This window comes from Vanacampus margaritifer, chromosome 2 (assembly GCF_051991255.1).
Source record: "Vanacampus margaritifer isolate UIUO_Vmar chromosome 2, RoL_Vmar_1.0, whole genome shotgun sequence".
NCBI lineage: Eukaryota > Metazoa > Chordata > Actinopteri > Syngnathiformes > Syngnathidae > Vanacampus > Vanacampus margaritifer.
The window spans coordinates 118,583-135,032 of NC_135433.1; the positions used below are offsets into that span (position 1 = coordinate 118,583).

Here is a 16,450-nt window from a genome sequence, read left to right on the forward strand (position 1 = left end):
CTTTCAACCAGCACCGACTCTCGTCTACAGTCGTCTCGCGTTGCGCCGTGCAGCTTGACTCGTTTTGTAGTTTGGGCTTGCTTTTGATACTCGGACATCTCAGCGGGGCGGGCACCCGTGAGGCCAGCAAGCAGCAGGTAGAGGCGAAGCTTTTTTTTGTTGTTTTTTGGTCAGAGGGAGTTCCCCGTCGGCGTTACGGAGCGGCCGACACCAGCGCTGTCATCGCTTTCAGCCGGTGCCTCCGACCGGCTTGGCCGTCGCGCCAACCCCGCTGGTCCGGGGCCCTTGGCGTCCGCCGGCCAGCCAACTTGGTTGGCTTCTCGCTTGAAACGGAAAGCCAACAAGTCCCAGAAGTGTGCGGCGGCCGTCGGGCTCGCGTCGTATCCGTCGCGCGCGCTGCCTTTCTCCGCCTCGTCTTCATGTTTGGCCGCGGAGGTCCTCCCCCTGCGGCGCTGGGCGGAGTTTCATCCCGGACCAGACGCTCCTTTTGTCGGATCGCTTTCGATCCGACTCCCCGGGACTTCGGGCACGAAGAAAGGAGCCTTCGGATGCGAGCGCGGCCGCCGAATCGCCACACGGTGTCGACGAGCGTGCGCAGCGGCCACCGGAACTGCGAGGTGAGTCCAAAGGCGGCCTTTGTTTTGTTTTTTTGCCCACTTCGCGGCGTTTTGAGGCCTTCTCGTCTTCTCTTCATGGCGGCCTCTCGGTGAAGGCTTGTTGGCTGCGGCCTCGCCGCGTGTCTCGCTCAGCCGCCGTCTGCGCCAGCGGAACCGCGAACGGAACACTTTTCAACACGGCGTGTGTTGTTGTTGTTTGCGCTTCGTAAATGTTCCATCCCGCCTTTTCCTCTTCTTTTTTTTGGCGCACGTGACTCGTTACACGTCGCCAGCGTTTTTCCCCCCACGCCATCTTTTTGATCCGTGGCCTTCCCGTCGTCTCGTTTGGCCTCATTTGAGAAGTGGAAAAAGTCAACGGCAGCTCTTGCTGGTGCCAGCGGCGGCTGAGTGCTGACTCCTGCCGGAGAGCTCGCGCCAAAGCGCCAGCGCCAGCGCCATTTCCGGCCGTCCCGCCACACCAGCGTACGTCATCATCCGTGGCCGACATGAAAACGTTCCTGCTTGGCGGATTCTTTACTCGACGACACACAAATGTTGCACCGATGAGACGTGTCAGACAAGTTCCAGGACTGGTGTCACAACGTGACAACATTTGGGGAGGGGAAAAAAAGAAGTCCAAATTCTCAGTCGGCTTCTCGGAAGGGTCCTGAAGGGCCTCCATCCCGTGAACCGATCTAGCTTAGAAAAGAAAAGAAAATGTCCCCCGAAAACCCCTTGTTAGTGGTCGTAGAGGGTTTGGAAATGATTGCAAACAAGCAATCATTCGCTCATTGGCTGCTCCTGAGTCACTTTTTGATGTAGTGGACTGAGATCATCCGTCTCAAACCCTTTGAGGGCCAAAATCTTCCCTCATGTTTGCAAGGTCTCCTTCCAACTTGAAAAACAAAAACAAAAACGTCAAACAGAAAAGCAGCGTTTGGGATCTTAGAGAAACATTTCCATCAGTCTCAGAAGTCCGAAGTTAAGCGTTGAAGATGTCGCAATTAGCACAAGTGTGAAAGTGAAAATATGTCACCACGTTTCATACACCAACATGCAGACAACCTGTTAACAGACGTGCGTATGCACAAGTGTATTGCATGTGTATACGTTATTATCAGAGGGGGGCAATTTGCAAAATGTTTCGCCGACGGTCCGGGCCACCGTCCGTCCGTCACCGTCCGTCACCGTCCGTCACCGTCAGTCCGTCACGCTTATTTCGACCACGTTTCCGGCTGCCCGACGAGCTTTTCAAAGCTTCTCATCAACATTTTTATTACTTGCCAACTTCATGGATTGACGTGTTAAGGACAGCGCGAGCACGCTGGGGGCTGCTGCTGTTTGATGCTAAAACACCCCAAAGTTTTCATTTCAACTTCAAAATGGCTTCCTTTAGCCAAGATCCCGTAGATAGCCAAAATCCGGAAAATGAAATTCAAATCAGAAAGTACGTTCAAAAAAAGCCCCCATGGGATTATCCTTGACAAATGCCCAATTTAATGAGCCGTTTCCAAGATGTCGCTTTCTCTCCTAAATTCCCACATGACAATGGATGGATGATTCTTTGCTGCATAATGCATAGCGCCGCCTACTGTAGAGAAAGTGCAAAGCGTTTCCATATATGGTCAACGCATTCCTCACAAGACAGGCGGGAAGTCGTCATTGAAACGGACGCACTGACGGAACATCTTGCGCGTTTTAACATGTCAACGCTTCTTTTGTGTTAAAGCGGAGGCGTCGGCTCTTATCGGACGCTACGCCATGAACGGCGGCGGCGGCAGCGGCGTCTCAGCGCCTCAGAGCGGCAGACTAAAGATCATCACAGGTAAAAATGGCGGCCGATGACAGGGGCAGGCGGGCGAGCCGGCGTGACAGCGTGACGGCATGGCGCTTGTGCACGCGTGCAGATGAGTGGCGCCAGGAGGACTGCCTGACGCTGCTGGAGAGGATTCGCAGCCTGCTTCCCGACAGCGACGCCATGAAGTACAAAACCACAGAGTCGCACTTCGACTGGGACAAAGTCGGCTTCGGCAGCTTCACGGGCGAAATGTGCCGGCAGAAGTGGAGCAGAGTGTCCACCGAGGTACGTGGGCCAGGTCGCGGCCAGGTCGGCCTAGCGTGACGTCTGTGTCGCCCGCAGGTGCGCAAGTACAGAACCATGACGGAGATCATCGTGGACGCCATCGAGTTTGTGAAAAATCCCTACAAGGGCAAGAAGATCAAGGTCGGTCCACAAATCACCTTTTCCATCCATCCATTTTCTTAACCGCTTGTTCTCGGGGGGGGGGGGGGGGGGGGGGGGGGGGCTGGAGCCTATCCCAGCTGGCTTGGGGCAGTGGGCGGGGTCACGCCCTCAACTGCTTGCCAGCCAATCGCAGGGTCCATTCACACGTTTTTCCGTCCATCGCATCAAAACAAAACGCTCCAATCGCCTGATTGCAAATTGCACAAACACAAATTCACTTCCTGCTGTGATTGTATCAGACAAATGTTGATGATGCGGGGAGGAGGGGCCACTGAATGGGGAGGGCGGAGCCATCAAAATGGCCGTCGGTTACCTCGCTTGACGATGGGCCGATTGACTTTAGCGTAAAGCCCGCAAGCATGACCTCGCAAACCAATGGAGACGCAAGACGTCGCGTCGGCGGCGGCAAACATGGCTGTCGAACTCCCGGCGATGCGTTGCGTGGTTATCCGAAAGCAAGGAAAATCCATCCAAACGCATCAACGCTGTCGTCGCGGCTTGTGTACGAGACACAAGCGTGAACAACCACCGAGAATGTCTGCGCCCGATCACATTTTGTGCAAAAGCACGCCAGCAAAGTGTCTGCAAGGTCGTGTTCTCCACCAAGGTCGTGTTCTCCACCAAGGTCGTGTTCTCCACCAAGGTCGTGTTCTCCACCAAGGTCGTGTTCTCCACCAAGGTCGTGTTCTCCATTGTTGTTTTGAGGCAAATGCTAACGATAGCCGCCCTCGTGTTTGTCGACAAAACATTGAAAGTATGAAGTCCTGTCAATTGATTGTAACCCGGCTTGACAGCAACAATGTCCAAGAACGTGACTTTTGCTGACAATCGGTCCGAGTGAGACGTGAGCGCTCGTCCTCCGACTTGTGTCGTTAGCAGACAACGATGTGGATTTGCCAAAGGCTTGGGGCAAAATTGCACGAGGGGGGCTTGAAGATGGCCGTCGCCAAAGAAACCCAAGGCCGCTCCGCTTGCTTCCAGGAAGATCCGACAAAGTTTGCCATGAATGAGCTCATCTTGACCGCTAAATGTCGGAGGGGGTTTCTCGTGGCATTTAGTGGGCGGGGCGTGCCACGCTGACAGTGAGGTCAAATGTTGCATCTCAGTGGCCGCCTGACATTTGCTCGTTGAATCTCGTCTTGTGGAGTTTGCTGCCAGGGGATAAAAAAAAAAACCTGTAAGAGATGTTGAGCGTTGTGTTTTTTGTGTCCTGGCAACAGACGCATCCCGATTTCCCCAAGAAGCCGCTGACGCCGTACTTCCGCTTTTTCATGGAGAAACGGGCCAAGTACGCCAAAATCTACCCGGAGATGAGCAACTTGGACCTGACCAAGATTCTGTCCAAGAAGTACAGGGAGCTGCCCGACAAGAAGAAGGTCAACAGCGCGCACCTCGCAAATCCCCCAAAACAGGGGAGGGGGGGGGGGGGGGGTCGTGCCACTTGCTCTCCTTTTGTCTTGTCTTCTTCTTGTAGCAAAAGTACGTGACGGACTTCCAGAGTGAGAAAGGCGCCTTTGAGAAGAACCTGGCGCGATTCAAGTAAGGCGCCGGCCCGGGCCAGACGCGGCGCGGCCACGGCCGCTCGTTGAACGTAAGCCTCACTTGAATCCGTCCGTCGCAGGCACGAGCATCCCGAGCTGATGGAGGAGAGGAAAAAGTCGGACCTGCCCGAGAAGCCCAAAACGCCGCAGCAGCTTTGGTACAACCACGAGAAGAAGGCCTACATGAAGATTCACCCCGAGGTCAACGCTACCGCACGGATGAGCATGATGATGATGATGATGATGATGATGATGATGATGATGATGAACATGGAAAAACGGCTCACGCGCGTGCAAGTTCCCAATGTTGTGGAAGTACCCTGAATGCACCATGTTGCTTGCTTAGCATGCATGTGACGCACACGTGTGTCTGTTTTATGGCTGAAAAAAAAAAAGTTTTTCTGCCTTCCTGAGCAGGACTTCAACCAAAAGTTGCCGGTCAAACAAAAATCTTGAAAAATGACACGTATGTCTCAATACAAGAATAAAACCATCACCCATTCTAATTGACATGCTAAGAGGAAATTAGCCTTGACTTGGGAGTGATATTTCTTCAAAAGATGAAATTCACACACAAACAAGTCGCTTAAGAAGACATGAAGATGCATATTCTTTACAATCTGCATTTAAAAAAAAAAAGTTCTTCTACTCATGTGATGGCACCACACTGCCTCAAAGAGGCCAATGAGTGTAGACCAGGCTGGAATTTGTTTTTATCACTTGTTTTGTATTTATTTTCATATTTCAAGAAATCAATATTTCGTTGATGGCCAAAAAAAAAAGTTGGTCCGATGCGGATCATTTTGAACAGATGACTTGGTTGGGCCCTGTTGATGTTGATGATGATGATGATGAAGATGATTTTGTTTCCAGGTGAGTCCGAAGGAGCTGAAGGAGGTGCTGAGGAGACAATGGTCGCAGCTGTCGGACAAGCGAAGACTGAAGTGGATCAGCAAAGCTTTGGAGCTCCAGAAGGACTACGAGGTAACGGCACGCTCGCTTGCTCGCTCGCTCGACACGCCACAACCGGCGCTTTGACGCCGTGTGCGTGTTCAGGACAACATCCGAGCGTACCAGCAGGCTCATCCGGACGTCAACCCGGACGAGCACGTCCGCTCTGTCCTCACCAAAGCAGAAAGACAACTCAAGGACAAATTTGATGGACGGCCAACTAAACCTCCTCCGTAAGCAACACACGCACACACTTTGCTCAGATGCTAACTAGCGAGTGGCTGCTAGTAGCAAGCTAGCAGCTGCTATTTGGTGTTGGGTTCAGAACAATTCCATACTTCAAGGGACGGTCGGCAACCCTAAGCTAAGCGTACGCCGTACACGGTGGCATTTTTTCCGTAGAAACCAAGTTTGTTAGCCAGTGGCAACGTAAGATGGCCGCCGGTAGCTTCACTTTGTGGTGACGACGAGTATGCGGCATTATTGGTCCAATCGTGTCCAAGTTGGTGCTTGAGCAGAAAAAGTGTAGGAATGTGGCAGCGGCCGCTTTGCCGTCCATCCTGGCCAAATGTACGCTAGCATTGATGTTAGCGCTAACTTGTGACTCATCAATGCGGAGGACCAATCCTGTTAAAATTCTCAATAAATAAATGACAAGTGAAAATAGAAACGGATATAAAAAAATAGAATTCGAAAATTAAATCCCCCAAAATAAATATCAATGGAAATAAAAACAACTATATATATATATATATAATTTAGAATTTTGTCCGTTTTGGTCCTCCATACATCACCACCACCACAAGCGACTTTGGATAAACTTTCCAACTTCAACCCAGTATCGAGTGTTTTTAGACCAGGGTTAAAAAAAAGTGCTTTGACGTAACGGCCAATGGCAACAAATGGAACAGTCTCTTAAATCCAGGTTTCTCTCTCATCATGGAAATTGTACTCTCTCCAAAAGAATCCCCCTTTTTAGCCCAAAGCAATTGATTGTCATTTGCTTTTACTGTAAGCGAAGGGGGAAAAGGGATTGAAATGAGAATGAGTTTGTTGTGTCTTGTTTGCGTCAGTAACGGCTACTCGCTGTACTGCGCCGAGCTGATGGTGAACATGAAGGACGTCCCGAGCACGGAGCGGATGGTCTTGTGCAGCAAACGCTGGAAGGTGATGAACCAGAAGGAGAAGGACGCCTTCCAGAAGCGCTGCGAGCAGGTTTGGCACACCGCCGACATGGCCGACATGGCCGCCAGCCGACATGGCCGCCAGCCGACATGGCCGACATGGCCGCCAGCTCCTTGCCGTGGGGGCGCTGTTGCTGACCTTGCCGTTTGTCCTCAGAGGAAGAAGCAGTATGACGTGGACCTGCAGAGGTTTCTGGAGGTACGACGGCGCGCTCTGGTCCGGCGGAGACGGCAAAATATTTGGAGCTCTCGGCCGCCGTCTTTTGGAATGGCTCACGAGAGGCCCTTTGGTGGGCGGGGCCTGTCGCAGTGGACTGAAAATGTTGTCCGCGTGTCTGGCAGAGTCTCCCGGAAGAGGAACGAGAGCGAGTCGTGAGCGAGGAGAAGCCGGGCGGGGCTCGGGTTCCGGCGGGCTCCAATGCGCACAAGTCGCCGCCCGTCAAGGTCACAAACTTTGGCTTTTCCTAATTGAGCAGGATGACGCCATCCTGCTCAAACCTGCTTCCGGCCGCTCAACAAACACCGCGGGGGTCCCTGCGGGTCACAGCGGTCCCCTGCCCAACTGCAGCCAGCAGGCGCGACACGGGCGTCCCCCCGTATTTGATTTGAGCGTTGGCTGGCTAACGTTGCTCAACGGCATCGTCACAACGTGTAGAAGGCGCTCGCCATTCGTTCGCGATTGGCGTCCATCAACAAATAGACGGCAGCACGTTTGAAAAAGGTCACATGACCCTGCAACATCATGTTAAGCCACTTGCTGACTTTTGGCCTCCAAAATGGACCGCCCCCTCATTTGAATAACATTTCATGACGCAATTCATCAGCATGAAATAAACCAATATGAGAGTAGAACCTTTTATTTATTGATTAGTATTTATTTCTATTTATACATAGATTTTTTTTATATAAAATATTGATTTAAATTTTAAATCATATTTTTGGTGTCTGTTTTCATTTGGACTTTTATTGATTAAGTCCGCTTTGGCCTCCACCTGAGGGGGCAGCAGTGAGCGCGTATTTGCCGTCTTTTGATTTTGATGAGCGGCACGAACGCTTCCGGTTGGTTTGGCGGGTGAGCGTGTGACATGATCACTCCTCACTCCCTCCCTCCCTCCTTCCCCCCCCCCCCAGAAAGAGGAGCCCGAGCTTTGGGCCCCGCGAGGCGCCAGGAAGAGCGGCAAGCTTCCCGAGACCCCCAACACGGCGGAGGAGATGTGGCAGCGCAGCGTGGCCGGCGACTTCCTGAGCAAGTGCAGAGTGCGTCCCGGGCGGCCTTCACAATAAAAGCGGCGTGGCCGCTCAAATGTTTTTGTTTGTTTGTTTGTTTGCGCGTGGGCGCAGAGCGACCGCAGGCAAGCGCGAGCGGCCATGGAGGACGCGTGGAAGGCCATGGACAAGAAGGAGAAGATCCCCTGGATCAAGAAGGCGGCCGAGGACCAGAAGCGATACGAGGTGCTTGACTTGGAGAGCTCACCAAAAACAAAACTTTAATGTTTTGCTGTTGTGGCTGCTGACTTTTTGGCGGCAGACCTTTGCTTTTCCACTTAATGCTAATTAGCGTGCTACTGGCTGCACTTTCAATACTCAAAAGAAGGACTATTCTTACAAAAGGCTTCAGGAATGTTCACAGAGAAGCAACGTTAACGTTACTCACCGGCATCTGCTCTTCCTACGCTGCAAAAGCAACAACTTTTATAGGCATCGTTTGATTGTGACTCTCTAATGTGGAACGCGGAACCACACTGCCCCTAAGTGGCTAAATCGTGTACAACACGAAGAGCACTCCCAATAAAGGCAGTGTCAAATTGATTCTGAATCGATTTTTTGGGCACGTCCCTACTTTTTCGTTTCCATAACAAAAATACGGCAAAATTGTTTTTCAAAGTAAAAGTAGATGATTGCACGTCTTATTTTGAAAAACCCCAAATCTTGACTTGTAAATGTGCCAATGTTTCGTGTGCAACATTTGTCACCCGCTATAAACTGGCCATTTGGGTTTGGTTGAGTCCAAAGCACCCCAAAAATCCAGTTGAGGTGGAAGACGCATTGTGGGACGGGCACGAGAAAGGGCGGCGGCATACGCAGCCAACGTTTGTGGCGGTCGTGGAAACCGCTGCGCACGTGACGGTTCGTTTGTGGCGTCTCGCAGAGGGAGCTGTTGGAGCGCCGGCCCAGTCAGAAGAAGCCCAAGTTTGACGGAGAGCCCAAGAAACCGCCGGTGTGAGTGCACCGGTCGTTTAGAGCGCGTCGGGCCACTTGCGAGCAGCCGACCCAACGACCTTGTCGTCCAATAGGAGCGGCTATCAGATGTTCTCTCAGGAGCTGCTGACCAACGGGGAGCTGAACCACTTCAGCCTGAAGGAGCGAATGGTGGAGATCGGCAAACGTTGGCACACGCTGACGGCCGCTGAGAAGGACGCCTACAAGAAGCACGTGGACGCTACGCAGGCGCGATACCGCACGCTGCTGGAGGCGTGGCTTAAGGTAGCCCGGCCCCGCCCCGCCCCGCCGCCACAGGAAACTGATCAATAACCGCACGCTGCTTCTCAGTCTTTGTCTCCGCAGGATCGAGCCGCTTACAAGGAGTTCTCCTCCTCGGTGAGTCCGCAAACTAGCGGCCGTCTTTGTCCATTGCTCACGCTAATGCTAACACTAGCCATTTGTTTATGTGTCACGGGGCTCCTTTGCTTTTGAGGGCAAATGATGTCAACGTGCAATCAAAGTGGATTCTTTTGACTTGGCTCCACTTTTTCGATTGCCAAAGACAATTTGCCCGTCGTGTTCCGCTCACGTTCCTTCCGAGGGCGAGCGTCACCTCATCGTTGATGGAAACGCGCGTGGCAATGTCGTTCACGGCAATTGTTGCCATTCCCTTCTTTTGCTCCAGAATTCAGTCGCAGCAAAAAAAACAAAAAACAAATCTGTCCAAAATGATTTTGCTTCCTCACAAGGCCGTCCCGAACCTCGGACAATATTTACAATTACAATTGAAGGGTAATGAGGTTGATTGTTTCGACTTTTCCGATGTGATTTTTCTGTCCGGCAGAAGCGTCGCAGCACGCCGAAAGCCGGCAGTAGCCCCCCCCACAAAGTGCTGGTAACGGCCAAGGGCAGAGCGGCAGCCTCCAAGGCCACGCCTCCCTCCGCCGGCGCGGCCAAGCGGGCGATGGCGTACCGAGCCAAGGTAACGTTCGCGGCTGTTGCCGGCAAGCTGGCCGATCGGCGTCTGACGGCTGACTTGCGTTGACAGCAGGACGTGGCGTCCGACTCGGACGACGACAAGAGCGACTCGTCCAATTCGGACGAAGACGAAGACGACGACGACGAAGACGAAGACGACTCGTCCGGGAGCAGCGACAGCGAGGATGACGAGGTGACCTTTCGTTAGTTGATACACAATCGCCATGGCAACCGCATGACTCAACCGCGACACGAGACAGGAAGTGACAACGGACAGAAAAGTGCTTCATTTTGTCCCTTTGGAATGCATGAGCGAGGTTCGAGAACAGATTTGATCTGAAAGAAGCCGCTGCGGGCTCGGCCAATCACGCCGAGCTTTACTCCCGCTGCCGCCGTCCCAGCCAGCCTGCGATTGGCCGTCCCATCTCAAAGTCACGGGAAAGCTTTTTTTATTTGATTTTTTTACTCTGTCACCTTTCACCAGCGCATGGCTGACATGTCAAGTGGGTTTTTGTAGTTTCAGATGAAAATAATGTCAAAAGAAAAAGTTGTAAGGTTGGCAAAATACTTTTTGTACTCGAGTAATGATTTGAATGTACTTTCTCTTCTCTGCACAGCACGACGACGACCACACGACTTCTGAGCAGTCCAGTGACTCCGACTAGCTCCGCCTCAACATAGGGGGTGGGGCTTAGTTCTTATTTGACAGCTGGGTGGGTGGAGTTTGTACAGGATTTGGGAGGGGCCTTCTTGAAAATACATTGAGGAATAAAAGCACTTTTTTTCCTTTGATGATGTGCTCATCTATGACATCATCAGGCCAAGGTCATGTGACAAGATCCAATTTATTGACTACAAACAATCACCTGATAAATAATCTGACCTTTCACCCCATCATCCCTCGCAGCCTCACCATTTGTTTTTGTTTTGAAATCAAAACATGCGCAGAAAGCAATTAGCCTGCCGTGACAAAATGCACGCGTCAGTCGAGGCGCCCCCGTGGACCCTTTTGTCATTTCCGGAAAAGCGTTGCATCTACCTGCGAAAGTCCAAAAAAAAAAAAAACCCAAAAGCGTGGCTGGATGCGTGTCACGGCGGCACGTGGAGCAGTTTGGCGCCGAGGTACGTCTTGATCTCCTCGATGCCGTTCAGCTTCTCCAGCTCGTGGTAGGGCAGCTGCAACACATGGCGTGAGCCGTTAGCCTAGCTTAGCATCCATTAGCCTAGCTTAGCATCCGTTAGCGGCTGGCTAGCGCGCTCGCACCTGCAGGATGGCGTAGCCCAGCAGCCTCAGGTGTCGGTCCCTCATGGCGCGAGAGCCCACCAGGACGCTGGAGTTGTGGCAGTAGTGCCACTTGTCGTTCACCGAGATCACCAACCTGACCGGGGACACGCCCACGTCACACGTCACCTTGCCAAAAACTCGCACCCGATCGCCTGTTTCTCGTTTCTGTTGCGATTCCAGTCAGCGCCACGTGCCAGACCAGCAAACGGACCCACCTCCTTATTTGCTCGCCCTCCTCGGTGGCGGCGCCGTCGCCGGACGTCCCCTGATCCGCGGGCGACCCCGCGCTGACCTCGTCCTCCAGCATCGTCCCGGCGGGGAACGGGAAGCGAGCGTTTGCGGGGACGACGGCGGCGGGGGTCGCATCCCCGTTGGACGGGGGGCTGCTGAGCGTGGAGCTGTCCTGGCTCTCTAGCGAGCGGTACTCGGCCACGGGCGGGTAGTACAGGGGGCCCGGGTCCGAGGGGGCGCCCGCATCCCTAAGCCCGGCGCCGTACGCGGGCTGAGGCAGAAAGGAGCCGGCCTCCATCGTGGTCCCGGTGGCATCCGCCTCTTCCCGAGCGCCCGCGTCCAGCGCAGCCAAGGAACTTGACAAGTCGCCGATGTCGTCCACTTCTTGCGGGGCCGAGTCCGCTTGCGCCGAGTCCGCTCGCGCCGAGTCCACGCGGGCCGCTCCGCTGGACTGCATGGGAAGAACTCGACCCGACGAGTCCATTCGCAAGATGAAGTCTGGACAAAAACAAGACTACCTGCGTGGGCCGGACTGTCCCGTGTGGCGGCGTGCGTGCGTCGGTACCTGTGAAGTATCCGGGTGCAAGGATTTGGTCCTTCTTGTAGTTGTCTTCTCCAAGCAGCTGGCGCAGAGCCTCGCCCACCACACCTTTATAACTGACACGTGAGCACGTTGGTTAGCAACTCAAGCACAAACTTGGCACACAACATCCTTTCGCTCTCAATTTTTCTTTTCCATTCATCAAATTGGAATGTGGGGAGAAAAAAAAAGCTTTTCAAATGATGTCGCAAAAAGTGCTGATGATTGACTTCCTGGTTTAGAAGATGACGCTTTGACGTCAACTTTTGGCGCTGGCGTTACCTGTACTTGCGGTTGACCTCGTCGGCGGTGAGCGCCTGGTGGAACATGAGCACCTTGAGGTCCGGGTGCAGGCGGGGGCCGCGGTAGTGGGGGTGCTCCAGCTCCAGGGCGGCGTCCAGCAAGGAAAGGTAGCGGCGCACGATCAGGACGCAGGGGCTGTCTGCCGGGGGGGGGGGGGGGGGGGGGGGGGCAAGCGTTAGCGGGCAGGGGCATGGGCGGGACGCCGCGCTTGCGGGGGCGCTACCGACTGGTGACGTTGCCGATGAAGGCGGGCGAGAAGACGCGGTGCAGGACGGCGCCCGGGAAGCGGCCCAGCTGGAAGAGCGACATGAGGATGTTGACGGTGGCCAGCGGCGAGCTCATGGCTTTGGACTCCAGAACCTCCTCCAGGACTCGGAAGAACTGGTCCTCGTTGGGCGGACGGTAGCTCATCCTGCTGAACGGAAACACCAGCTTCTGGATCACCTGCACGCCCGCGGCACTCGGGTTACGTCAAGTCGGACTCTGAGGTGGGACGGCCGCCGGCTCCGCCCACCTTGCTGTCCAGATGCTCCGCCTTCCTGACCAGGAAGTTGGCGATGGTGTCCAGCAAGGCCGTCTCCCGAAGACGATGGCGTGCCACGTACTTGGCGATGAGGGACATGCTGGACGCGCTCAGGCTCTCCTCCTTCTTGGGAAGTTCGTCTAACACACACACACAAATGTTGGTGAATTTCAGTTGACGTTTTCTCGGGCCAATCCAAGCAGACTTGAGCCTGGCAAGCCACGCCCACTTTGGGCAACAAGAGGAAGTGGGTCTGGATCACCGATCTGAATATATGACTGCTTAGCCGATAGGCCATACACACCCGTGCAAGCCGTTGAAGCGACAAAGCGGCCATCTTGCTCCTCCCATCTCGCAAGCACACTACTGTATAAACTATACGGAATACGTACAGATGAGACATATACAGCTCGTAGGCAGTTAGCATACTGGACTATATGCCACGGAGGAGGCGGGACTTCCCACTTTTCACACCTCAACGTCGTTTCCGTTTCCGGTTTGCGACGTGTGTGCCGCGTCCCAGTTCTTGCGCTTCCACCTTTGTGCCCCTCGGTTGCGCGTTTCCGTCGACGGGTACGAGGCTGCGAGTGTGTAGTGCGTCTGTCTCGGTGTCCCAAGCATAGCCGAGACGGTTGGGGGGGGCGAGTGTTGGAACGTGGCCGGAAATGGCCCTGATGTGTAAAAGTCCGTGGCATCTACCCCATAGGATCAAATGCAGAGAAAGGTTTCTTGGGAGGAGCAATATGGCGGCCTCAAACGTCTCGGCCAATCGGCGATCCAATTCATATCGATTTTGGACAAGCGCGCAAGCAAATCACAACATTCCAAATGTTGGTGTGCGTTTGAAATGCCTGCTGGTGAAAATTTCTTTCAAAAGAAAACCGGCGACAAATGGACCAACGATGCCATCGCAAGAAGTGGCGGCCATCTTGCATTGCCACTCGCAAAGGCCATCTGAATTGAATCCATAGATTTGTATGCGCCACTTTCATCTTATTTTCGGAGTCTGTGGCCAAGAAGTTTGTACTAATACGGCCGGCAGACGCGCCGCTTACACATTAAGAATGCGGTCGGCCATATTTGTAGACCGACTCCACTCGGTCAAAAAATGTAGGACGCGGCCACAAATGACTTTCTAAGGTCACGCCCGCTCCGAGCCGATTGCTTGCGTTTGGTCAAGTTTGCAGAAAGGCGCTTGACGGCGAGCGCCAGCCGACCCGTTTGCTAACTTTTGGCCAAATGCTGCCAACGGACCTGCCAGGCTTCTGATGAACTTCTCCTGCCGGTTCTGGTAGAAAAGGTGCGAGCTGAAGATGAACTCCAGGCTCTTGTTGTTGGCTTCCCGGGCGCAGGCCGCCAACATCTCGTCCAACAGCGCCATCTCCTGGTCGCGCATGCCGCTGACGCTGGCCAGCGTGTGTTTGACCAGACGCAGGATCTTCCTGCAAGATGGACGCCGCCAATCAAAAGACCGCGGCGGTCTTCAGCCAATGGAGAAGCGAGACGAGCCATTACCTGTTGGCCAGCACCCGCTGGTGGTCGTCGGCCCGGGCTCGCCATTTGAGGCGGTAGTAGGCCAGCAGCAGGAAGAGCGTCTGCGGGTGGCGCTCTCGCTCCAGATTCTTCTCCAGAGCGGGCAGGCAGGCCTCGGCCAGCGCGTGCTGACTGCCCGGGTGCAGTTTGATGCTGGAACTGAACACCATGGACACGTCCTTCTGGTTGAAGTGCAGCAGGCGGCCGTGGCACTCCGCCTCCAGCGCCGACACCATGGCGCCGTCGCCGGAGAGTCCTGACGCGAACACACACACACGCACACCTGCCACGTTAGCTTCCGACAGCAACGCAAACACTTTCCCCGAAAAGCCGCAATGACTCCACACGCATTGTGACCTCTGCCCCCCTCCCCCTTTGACCTTTCAATTCATAAAAGCTTGCAACGTTTGTGGCCTGGCGACTTACCGAGCGCGGCGGCGGCGTACAGACAGTTGACGATGCTGAAGTTGTCAAAGTTGGCGCAGCCGCCGACGATGGCGTCGCACAGCGACAGGAAGTCCTGCTGCTCCAGGACCTGCCGGTCGCCGGGCGCGGCCTGCAGCAGCTGCGCGATCTTGTGCAGCGCAATGGCGTAGTGGTTGTGGGAGATCTTGGTCGGGTTCTGGGCCAGCCAGCGCAGAACCTCGTCGGGGCGGCGCGAGCGCTGGATGAGCCGCTTCATGGTGAAGAAAGTGTCGTAGCTCATCTTCTCGTGGATGAAGTTCCACGTCTTGCTTTTGCCTCCCGTGTGAAGGTGGGCGTGCGGCGGCGGGGCCGCGGCCTGCGACTGAAAGCGTGCTCCCCTGGTCCCCGGGTACGGCAGCGGCGGCCGGTACTGGTGAGGCTGGGGGGGCGGCATCTCCAGCACAGCCAGCCCTCCTCCTCCTCCTCCTCTTTTCCCCGCTTTGACTCCGCCCCCGGCACCGTATAGGCGCGGGGCGTACATGGCGGGCAATTTGACGCAGGCAACTCGGCTTAGGACGCGCCAACCGGTGGACCAACGCAGCATGGTGCCGGTGCCAGACCAGATGGACGCGCCCCCGTGCTCCTACATGGGACGACAACGCATTTTCTGTAAGGGCAACGTCAACTTATTACCTAGTCACTACAAAGGTTGCTTTTTTTTCCTGTGTGTTTTATTTATATGGTGGCCACGCAGGTTCCGTTAGCTCAAAAAAAGCCCACTTCTAAAGTCCTGTATAAAGTGGGAGGGGAATGCTGGCGACTAAAAAACAAGGCTAACCAGTCAGAAGAAGTCAAACAATGCTTGGCCAGATTATGGATTCGCAGCCCTTGATTTGGTAACTAAGACAACAATTAGGGAAAAATACAACTAAGCTGTTGCAAAAGTTGAAAAGTGGCGGGAGCAGAATCTGCTGCAGGTTGAGTTCCTGGCCAAGACTGACGATCGTCGTCTTGCTTCTTCTTTTACTGGATGCATCTTGCGGCGATCCCCTGTTATAAATTACAATCCCAAGATGGTGATTGAGGACTTTCAGTGCAGGATTTGAGTACTGTGGACTGCGCAAAAAAAAGTCATGTGGTGATTAGGGAGAAGGGAACGATAAATGAAACTTTCGCCACAAATGTCAGTAGACATTTTCGGGAATGATCTCGCTCCTGGAGTGTTTTCCAGAGCGCCATTCACGTGGACTGCATCTACGTCATCACACGTCACACCTGATGGTTGTTTGTGACTGCTAGCCATTAGCAGCGGCTAACAAGTGACAGTTAGCGCGGGCGAAGCTATCAGCGGCTAACGCTGCCGTCAAGGAAGTTGAAACAAGACAGCAAAGTCGCGTTAGCTGCTAAGAGGCTAACACGTTAGCAATGAATCGACGTGTCCTTCTCGCCAGTAGGCGACAAGAAGCAGAAGATGGGAAAGTGCGCCCAGTCGAACCCGCCCGGTAGCCTTACCTCATCGCTTGTCTCAAAGAGTGGCGGCCGCTGTCGGTGCTCGGTGACCGCGCAGGCAGGCAGCGGTCAGCCGTCTCATTCCTAAACTCGAGCGGCCGCCGCTGCCGCCGCCGCCGCCGCGCCGCGCACACCGCCTCTGTTACCCGGCATGCAACAGCCGCCTCCCGCTCGTTCACAAATGCTGCGCGAACGACGAGTCCGCTTCGACGTTCAAATGCACCCGGGGCACGTCACGTCGAGTCCATTTTCTCCTCTGCCGAAACCTTCATTTGACTCTTGCGCCTCGACTCGCCAAAGTTGGCGACATCGCAAAAGGGTGCGTTATGGGAAGTGTAGTTCAACTTGTCGGCGGACCAGGATGCGATCATGACGCTGTTTCCA

The 16,450-nt window shown here is 54.3% G+C and overlaps 2 protein-coding genes across 3 annotated transcripts; one reads left to right on the top strand and one right to left on the bottom strand.

Moving 5' to 3' along the window:
• Positions 1-14: 14 nt before the first annotated feature.
• Positions 15-10,489, top strand: ubtfl (upstream binding transcription factor, like). Of its 2 annotated transcripts, none has more exons than XM_077557662.1 (20): positions 15-617; positions 2,326-2,421; positions 2,504-2,679; positions 2,737-2,820; positions 4,062-4,217; positions 4,316-4,380; positions 4,463-4,583; positions 5,256-5,366; positions 5,439-5,566; positions 6,407-6,548; positions 6,675-6,716; positions 6,860-6,961; positions 7,649-7,774; positions 7,859-7,969; positions 8,667-8,737; positions 8,812-9,001; positions 9,068-9,115; positions 9,564-9,701; positions 9,771-9,890; positions 10,315-10,489. In XM_077557662.1, exons 2-20 carry the CDS (start codon positions 2,358-2,360, stop codon positions 10,360-10,362), a joined length of 2,043 nt encoding a protein of 680 aa, XP_077413788.1. In that variant the 5' UTR covers positions 15-617; positions 2,326-2,357; the 3' UTR covers positions 10,363-10,489. The 2 variants fall into 2 exon arrangements, with proteins under 2 accessions (XP_077413788.1, XP_077413787.1); XM_077557661.1 differs by having other exon boundaries at positions 16-617; positions 9,768-9,890.
• A 34-nt stretch (positions 10,490-10,523) lies between these two features.
• Positions 10,524-16,338, bottom strand: fastk (Fas-activated serine/threonine kinase). Its single transcript, XM_077557659.1, has 11 exons — positions 16,070-16,338; positions 14,579-15,200; positions 14,135-14,408; positions 13,874-14,061; positions 12,611-12,759; positions 12,324-12,540; positions 12,076-12,235; positions 11,779-11,870; positions 11,198-11,711; positions 10,962-11,076; positions 10,524-10,873 (listed from the first exon to the last, which is right to left on the bottom strand). The coding sequence occupies exons 2-11, from the start codon at positions 15,159-15,161 to the stop codon at positions 10,787-10,789; spliced, it is 2,379 nt and encodes a 792-aa protein (XP_077413785.1). The 5' UTR covers positions 15,162-15,200; positions 16,070-16,338; the 3' UTR covers positions 10,524-10,786.
• Between the last annotated feature and the right edge of the window lie 112 nt (positions 16,339-16,450).